A 9,066-nucleotide genomic window follows, 5' to 3' on the forward strand; every position below is an offset into this window, starting at 1 on the left:
TGATATCAAAAGATTTATTAAAATGTCTCAAGTTGAAATACCCAATATTGAGAGAACATTATTTACACTTTTTCTGCACACATTAGTACAATATTGGGACAGTCACATACACTGGCTCTAACAATGAACTTATGGTTAGATATATTGAGCAGATAATGAAACTAATAAAGCTTAATAGGTAGTTAAATGACTTCAGTTTCTTATAATTCCTGTTTCAGTAGTTTCTTGGCTGCTTTCATGTTTGATATCACTAAAAACAAAAAGAAAGGGAAAAATGTTACTTCAGGTATATTATTTATATTCTCTTAATCACATAGTCACCCATCAGTTACAACTTCCTATTACTCTAGGCTGCAGAGTGCACATCTTATAGCCCTGTATGCCTCCAAAGTCAATGCAAATCTGAAAGTTTCTTTTGTGGTACAAGAAGGTAGTATTATATCTGTGAGCGAAGGTTTGTTATCACAAGCTGGTACCCATTGTGGCTGCCCAATCAAGTGTTAAGACCATTCAAATACAGTTTTGTTGCACAGGAGCCATGACCATAAGGGAGAACTTCATATTCAAGTCTTAAGACTATTCTATAATGTAAATGCATCATTAGAAATACATGCTTTTAATTAGGCAGTTTTGCTGAAGTGTAATAACCTTTGGCTCCATTGTAATGGGATATGTTAGCATTGGGTTCAACTAGCCAAGTTGCCAGAGACTAGTATACTACAAGAAAAAAAAACAATTGGATAAGACAATGAAATGGAATTAACATTTCATGTCATTAACTGTTTTTCCACTCCTCGGGTGCTGCCTGACTCACTGAGCATCTCCAGAACTTGTTTTCATTTCAGATTTACAGAATCTGAAGGTGTTTTTTTTTGCTCTTCAAGCCAAAGTCTTGAAGAGCAACTCCTACCACAGCATCTGGGAAAAGTAAATAAACATGGAATAAAAAGTTATGATCTTCTACTGTAAAATCTGGGAGGGCAATCATTGTCCCTGCAAGTTTTTGCATTAAAGAAAAGCTGGCTCTTGATCATTCATTTGTAGTTACTGATCTATTGATTAGTGGAGATTAATATCACACACAAAATACATTCATCAGGATATTGTAAACTTTGAAATCTCAGAAGGAAAAAGCTGTAGTTATGATGCACTCAAGGTTTTAAATCAAGTAATCTGAAGCAGCAATTTACCAATGGGGATTGTCTAGAAGGCCAATGTTCCTGATATGTTATGACCTGGAACCTTGCCTGCCAGAAGCACACATTAGGAAATCAGTGTTTCCACATTTTTGTCTTTTCTGTGCCATTTGGACATGGTCCCACAGGCAGTGATCCTCTGACAGCTTGCACAATACTGAAACCATAGCTGCCAATAGAATAATCAACTATGGACCTTCCACTATAGAATTCATAATTACCTTAAAATTTACACTACCATTACAAATGCTCACAACTCAGTGACCATTTAAGTAGATAATGGAATACAAAACATTAAGGATTGTGATAATAAATTTGCATTTGTTTAATAGAACCACTTTAGACTTACAGAGATCAATGTCACCAGGCTCATAGGTGTACAGACGATTGTCATACTTCCCTCTGATGTCTGCTCTGACTGTTAAAGAGGGATCTGTGTTCAAAAGGAAAAAAAGTCAATATTTGCAAATTACAGAGGCCAGACAAGCAATAACAAATGCAAGTGACATGTACCAAATATAGGTTTACAATTCTTACCTACAAAAATGATCCTGGGAACATACTGACTGTCAGGCCACAAGTTTTTGTCATTTGTCTCAAACTGGAATGAAAAATGAATATTTAGTTACAATAGTGATTTTTAAATCACCGATTGTAATCAAATTGGAAATCAGCATTTTGTATCAGTAATGCAAATTATTAATACTTTAATACTTCAATATTAAAGTATAAAACAAAATGTGTGCAATTTATTGGAACAATCTGGTCTCTGGTCTTTTAGTTTTACTGGGCATGCATCATGGAAAATCTTGGCCCCCCCCCCACCCCCCCTCCAATTTCTCAAATAGTCTAGCCAATAGGGAAGTCCATAAACAATGGAGACCAATACCAAGAGGATACTAAGGTACCACTAGAAAGTTCATTAAAACCTGCAAGCTGATGTGCAGAGAAGATTTCAGTACAGTTCCAATACTGGATATTAATTCATTGTTACCTGTTCTTCTCACTTTTCCAATGATACATGGAAGGTGCATTTGGGGTAGTTTTGTGGATTGATCCAATCTCCACAAAGAGATGATTGAAGTTTTCCAAGCATTAAGTATATGGGAATCATTACAGTTTTTCTAACCAAGGAGTCAATTTGACATTGGTTTCAAAAGGTTCACCATACCTATCTAGTTAGCTTATGGAGATTCTATCCAAAATGCTGGGTAGGAAACAATACCCGAATAGACCAAACATTGGTCAAAATACTTAGTCTGAATAAAATGAATATTAATATTTCCAATCTACCTCTACCAAAATTTTCAACTTTGCCTTGAGGAAATGTTGCGAGGGACCTGGGTAAATATTGGTTAATTTGCATTTTAAATTAAATTTTAATTGTTTTACTTAGTGATTTAGTAGCTTGTTTAAATTATTCCACTATAGCAAGGCAATCTGCTGTTAGTTTCAGCATTTCTGTAAAAGGGACATGTTCTAGCCCTCCTACAGGATGACGGAATTGATTTCGAATGCAGGGTCTTGATACAGAACAAGATGGCTTCTATAAAGGAATTCTTCCACAAAGTCAACTGTAGGCAGTAGGTAGGCAAATATGGGTAACAGCTGCTAAATGGAAATTGTGTCCTTAAGCTAAGTATCCAAGCATCTTATTCCCTTGTTGTTTCTCCATTTATTGTGATTTCTATTCCAAGACTTAATGTAAAAATGTAAACTAGTTAATTTTGCAAACAGACCAAGTATGGTATCAAATGAAGACACACACACACTTGATGTGCATTCAAGTATAAAGTCATGCTCCTAATTTCAGTGTGCATCACATTATCATAGTGCCAAAATAAAATCAGATGAAATAAGACATTTAAAGTATCTTAGTAGACTTGAACTACATATCCAAGCAATGCAGAATGCTAATAGTAGTGTTCGACTCAACTGCCAAAACAGTCAGAGGTCAAATGATGCTGTTAATCACAATATATCAACTTCTACTCAGACAGCTAGTGTGCTGTCTGATTGTACCCATCTCCAATATAGTTGGTCAAGAAAAGAGGACTGTGGGTCAGTGCAGACAAAAGCCTCAAGGTTAATCCTCAGCATCACTGTATGGCAGATGAGAGAAACAGGACCATTTAAATCAGCATTTTATCTTGTAGATCTATACAAGAGCAATCTCCTACAAGAGGCTAACCTGGTGTATTACTTTTACATAAATTACAAGACTACAATAAGCAGCCGATACAACTTTATATGGGTTTAAAAACAAAAACATACACTTAGTAATGATTTTCAGCACTGGTGCTGTTATTGCTCAGGACTTCAAAGTAACTTTTCTTACTTACCACAAGATTAAGCATAACAAAGTCTTCTTTTGCCATTTTCTGAATTTCTTTACTCTCAGCAAATGCCTTCTTCAAACCTGTAATAGAAGGTTACCATGAAGGATTTAAGAAGTAGTGCAGTGCAACAAATCCTTTTAGACGAAGTGTTGGTGGGTCTTTCATACCAGAAAGAAAGTATCTCAACTGCTACTTCAATAAATACAATACAGGGAATGAAATGCTTGCTAAGGAAATCACTCACTTTGACTGAATTGGCAATCTTCCAAGTGATGGATCACCATTAAAGGTCGGTTGCTAAAATGCAATAGGAGAATATGTAATGTAAAACAAACATAATTCAGATAATGCAGCCCACAAATCAACAGAGACTATTGTGAATAACTTTCGAAATATACAAAATCCTTCACTCCTACCCTTTCCCTCTGCCATTCTATTTTTATTTATGGGGGAAATGGGGCTAGAAACCAATGAACTCCATTTTTAAATTTTAGTTACACCCTTTCAAATAGTTATCAGTTGCTACTTTGAATACATCTTTTTCTCTTATAAAACCTGTGCAATTTCTTCATTTTATGGGAAGTCCCCCAAGTGCTTCCCTTCAATATCTTGTACCTTTTCCTTGTTGCTACCTGCTATACCCTCACTAGTAAAGCTTTACTTGCTTACCCCGCCCCCAAGTCCAATCTATTCCCCGCAATCTTTAGTCAGCTATCTCACCTCCTATCGCCAACCTATCAATCATCTGTGTTTGCTTCATTAATATAACATCTACCTGCTGATTTTGATGTGCAAGTATAGGGGACGGTAAGTACAGGTACGTCTAAATGTGCAGGTGCAGGGATAGTTCCAGCCGACACTAGAGAGCGCTTTCAGTTAAAAAGAGAGCATTACCTCTTTCGGGCTTTGTACAGCCCTTCTTCGTAGGTCTGAACCCAATTAACCTCATCGGCCCATCCTATGAAAAATAAAATACGCACATATTACCCCGCAGACACTATCACAGGGAAAGCGAGAAGAGAGCAGCTACAATAGAACACAGTCAGAAGTGACGAGAGAAGTTGCAACTTTACCTCTGGATAGACTGGGAGGACATGTCTTCTCTTTTGCAGGCTCTTTGTCGACTTTCTTCGATGTTACAACGGAGCCTCTGGCCAGACAACCCGAGAGAGCAGCCAGCAGCACCAGCAGGGCGAAAGAAAGGTCAGGCATTCTGGAGGGATTCAAATTCACGCAGATTGCTGGAGACATAACATAAAAGTAACAAAGTAATGAGTTCTGACAATTCTGCAGAAGTACATTCGCTTCTGATTAATTCCAAAGCGATGAAGACTAAAACAAAATTTAGATTGAGTCAAGTAATTTCCTTTTCTGAATATCAAAAACTGAGGCTTATCTCCTACTTACCCGCGGCGGGTTATCAGTGGATTGGAACTGAGTGCTGTTACCACCTTGCGGTGATCCAAGTGTGTTATGGTTCCAAATATATAGCTGAAGTTTGCCATCCCATTGGTCGCCATCCTTTTATCGCCCTCCCCAATTTGAAAATACAGGAAGAATGAGCTTTCCTGAGAAAATTTCTTTTGTCTTCTGTAAATTCATATGTTAATTTTAAAAACTTTGAGCTCATGATTTTCATTGTAATGCATTTTAAATACGATTTTGCAGGTCTGGACAGAGATAACGAATTATTTAGGAAGTTTGGCACTTTTTCAAAAAATTGGGTAATTCAAATCGGTGTCTCTTGATAATTCTGAAAGCTGACTGGTCTCTCTGCTATTGGCTGAAAGTTTTACTGCCAACATTGTAATAGTTTTAGTTGTATTCTAATTGAGTGGAGAGCTGATTCACAACATGATTCTAATATTATATCTGCAATAGCATGTTTTATATTTTGATACACGAAGTCAAGTTTATACAGAAACACAATATCTTTAAAACAAAAGTATTCAAAAGAAATCTTTATTTTCACTTATTGGTCTCCAAAACCAAAAGCTGAGAGTCAACAAGCATTTCTTCAGTCTTGATTTCAGTGTCTTGGAACATTCTCTGCAAAAGTTTTCCCAAATACATTATTTCACCCATTTCTTTATTAAACAGGGTCTGCCATTTATTTTACCAATCTTACAATGTCTTTGACAATTTTCTGCCTTGCTCAGCTATATTCCTTCACCCAGATTACAAATTCATTAATCTTTTTCTATGTAAAGGTCTTTTGCGTTTATTTATAAAAATCAAAGGTAATCCATATATTGCTCCCAGGGGCTCTAGTAAACATTACCCCACTCCCTATCTGATTTCAGTAACTTCTTCAAAAATAGAGCTAGCATTTGTTTTAATTTTCTCAACTAATACCTCATGCAGCACTTTAACAATAGATCTGAAAATCTATAAGATATCCTCTATTGTTACTTTCAATTCTTCTTTACAAATTTTCAATCAGTTTGTCAAACAAAATATAACCTTCATAACTCTGTAATCACTTTAAGCTTTTAGATGTATTCATTTATTTCATTTCTACCATCAACAGATGAACAATTTATAATTGTCTATCTGAGCTATCCCACCTTCATCACCAATCTGTCTTTTGGTAGAACATCTTTTTGTGATGAACTTTGAAAAATAAGTTTGTTATCTCCTTCAGCAATACCTTCAAATCCTGGACTTTTAATGGGCCTCCTTTAGTATCAATTTTCATTTAATACGTATCAATTGGTCACCTTCTCAATTTTCTCATCTGCATGTAATTGAAGGCATCTTTCACCTTCCAAATGTTCAGTGAGCAACCTTTTCTTTCCTTCCATCATATTCTCTCTACATTCAACTCTGAAACAATTAAAGTCCTCTTTAGTTGGTTCTCCTTTCCTGATGTATTGATATTTTCTGTTATTTCTCTTTGAAGAGGCAATGAAGAGGAGGTTCACTAGGTTGATTCCAGAGATGAAGGGGTTAGTCTGTGAGGAGAGATTGATTTGCCTGGGATGATACATACTGGAATTCAGAAGAATGAGAGGGGATCTTATAAAAACATATTAAATTATGAAAGGGATAGATAAGATAGAGGCAGGAAAGTTGTTTCCACTGGTGGGTGAGACTAGAACTAGGGGACATAGCCTCAAGATTCAGGGGAATAGATTTAGGATGGAGATGAGGAGAAACTTGCTTTTCCCAGAGAGTAGTGAATCTGTGGGATTCTCTGCCCAGGGAAGCAGTAGAGGCTACCTTATTAAATATATTTAAGACACAGTTAAATAGATTTTTGCATAGTAAGTGAATTAAGGGTTATGGGGAAAAGCTAGATCAGCCATGATCTTATTCAATGGCGGAGCAGGCTCGATGGGCCAGATGGCCTACTACTGCTCCTATTTCTTATGTTCGAACACAATTTTTAGCTTCTCACTCTCACTCTCATTAAAGCATCCGCTACATGTAATTTAGCTCAAAAGCCCTGCAACTCTGCTTCTTAGTCCCAGAACGCCTCAAAATTGTCAATATTCTATTTGAATATTTTTATAGTTTTACTCTATTTTATTACTGCCTTCCAGAATAGCATCTGAATCCAGACCACTTTCACTCATATATGTCCTTGCATAAACATTTCTGACTTTCCTCCCCCTTATTCTCCATTCATGTCCTTTCTGATTAAACATTTTCTTGGTCAGTATTTTGCATTTACATAACATCTTTAATGTAGTAAATTATCCTGAAGAAATTTAACATGAGTGTTAGCAAACAAAATTTGACTCTGAGCTTCATTAGCTGATATTAGCAAAGACATACAAAACACAAGATGCTGGAGGAACTCAATGGGTCAGGCAGTATCTGTGGAGGGAAATGAACAGTCATGTTTTGCGTTGAGACCCTTCATCTGGACTGCGATGTGCAAAGCTTAGTAGAGAAAGTATATCTCAAAGAATATTGTAAGTTGAAATAATTTTTGAAAACGATGACAAATTACATCCAGTGAGCTAAAGGCTCAATGCCAGGATTCTAGAAAGTATCATCAGAGATGTCCTTTCTGATCACCTGGGCAGAGGAGAAGTTATCAGCAACACTTGCCATGCCTTAGAAGCAATGAAGTGATGGATTTCCGTTTGATTGAACTTTTGAAGAAGCTGTTAGGTTGCTAGATGTGATAAACAGATAGATATTAGATTTTCAAGAAGGTATCTTCAAAAGGGTCACTTTGCTATGTAGATTCTTGAGGAATTGGTGTTGTTACAGTGGATTAAGAACTGTATGGTTACCCATGGGCAGTACATAGTTTTCAATGGCTATCGATCTGGTTTGAGAATGGTTGCCAATAATGTCCTACATTGTCCAGTCTAAGGGGCATTGTGTTTCACCATCTTCATTAATGGTCTACATTTAGATATCTTTAAATTGTCCATAAACTTGCTGAGAAATGAACAATATATTCAAGTTTTTAGAACTGTAGATGCATGTATCGGTATTGGTTTATTATTGTCAATTGTACCGAGGTAGTGAAAAACTTGTCTTGCATATCATTCATACAGATCAATTCATCACACAGTGCATTGAGGTAGTACAGGGTAAAAACAATAACAGAATACAGAGTAAAGTGTCACAGCTACAGAGGAAATGCAGTGCAGATTGAAAATAAGGTGCAAGGTCATAACAAGGTAGATTGTGAGGTCAAGAGTCCATCTCATCGTATAAGGTCGATGCTGTTCAATAGCATGGTGGGATAGAAGCTGTCCTTGAGCCTGGTGGTATGTGCCCTCAGGCTCCTGTATCTTCTGCCTGATGGGAAAGGGGAGAAGAGAGAATGACCCAGGTGGGTGGGGTCTTTAATTATGCTGGCTGCTTCACCAAGGCAGCAAGAGGTATAGACAGAGTCCATGGAGGTGAGTCTGGTTTCCGTGATGTGCTGGGCTGTGTCCACAACTCTCTGCAGTTTCTTGCGGTCCTGGGCAGAGTAGTTGCCATACCAAGCCGTGATGCATCCAGAGAGGATGCTTTCTATGGTGCATCAATAAAAGTTGGTGAGTATCAAAGGGGACATGCCAAATTTCTTTAGATTCCTAAGGAAGGATTCTTCTGGCTGAATCTTGATGGGATATCTGGGCCTGTTTTGGCAAATGACATTTGACAGGCCTAACACTCTGTCTGATGGGGTAAAGAACTCAATGTTTCATGAAGGAAAGTAATTCTGGTATTATTAAACATGATTAATGTAACCAGTCCTCTGAAACTATACTTAAATAATGCAACATTTGATTTATGTTAAATACTTCATTTTAAAGAAAGCCCACCATTCTGTCCTGAAATAAGACTTCGTTGACCTGTATTTAATATAATGTGTCCATTTTCTGCCTAACACATATTGGGTGCCTTAGAGATATTGGAAGAGGTTCAAAGGAGGCTTATAAGAATAGTTCTCAGCTTAAACATTTTAATTAGATAGACTTAAAACATTGGGTCCATTTACTTTAGGAAGGCATTTATTTCAGGACAATTGATGGATGTATATAAACATCAAGGATCCAAGGATACAATTGATTTATGTC

The 9,066-nt window shown here is 36.8% G+C and overlaps 1 protein-coding gene across 1 annotated transcript; it reads right to left on the reverse strand.

Moving 5' to 3' along the window:
• Positions 1 to 5,018, reverse strand: LOC127570568 (anterior gradient protein 3-like). The gene is made up of 8 exons (XM_052016237.1): positions 4,943 to 5,018; positions 4,609 to 4,776; positions 4,430 to 4,493; positions 3,780 to 3,832; positions 3,539 to 3,615; positions 1,734 to 1,797; positions 1,546 to 1,629; positions 1 to 250 (listed from the first exon to the last, which is right to left on the reverse strand). The coding sequence occupies exons 2-8, from the start codon at positions 4,745 to 4,747 to the stop codon at positions 201 to 203; spliced, it is 531 nt and encodes a 176-aa protein (XP_051872197.1). The 5' UTR covers positions 4,748 to 4,776; positions 4,943 to 5,018; the 3' UTR covers positions 1 to 200.
• Positions 5,019 to 9,066: the final 4,048 nt, after the last annotated feature.

This window comes from Pristis pectinata, chromosome 5 (assembly GCF_009764475.1).
Source record: "Pristis pectinata isolate sPriPec2 chromosome 5, sPriPec2.1.pri, whole genome shotgun sequence".
NCBI lineage: Eukaryota > Metazoa > Chordata > Chondrichthyes > Rhinopristiformes > Pristidae > Pristis > Pristis pectinata.

Coding starts and splice junctions, on each gene's coding strand:
- LOC127570568 (XM_052016237.1), bottom strand. CDS start 4,747: ATGCCTGACCTTTCTTTCGCCCTGCTGGTGCTGCTGGCTGCTCTCTCG. Junction 1,798..3,538: donor TTGTTATGCTTAATCTTGTG/GTAAGTAAGAAA, acceptor TTTTCATTCCAG/TTTGAGACAAATGACAAAAA. Junction 251..1,545: donor GCCTGGTGACATTGATCTCT/GTAAGTCTAAAG, acceptor TTTTGTTTTTAG/TGATATCAAACATGAAAGCA.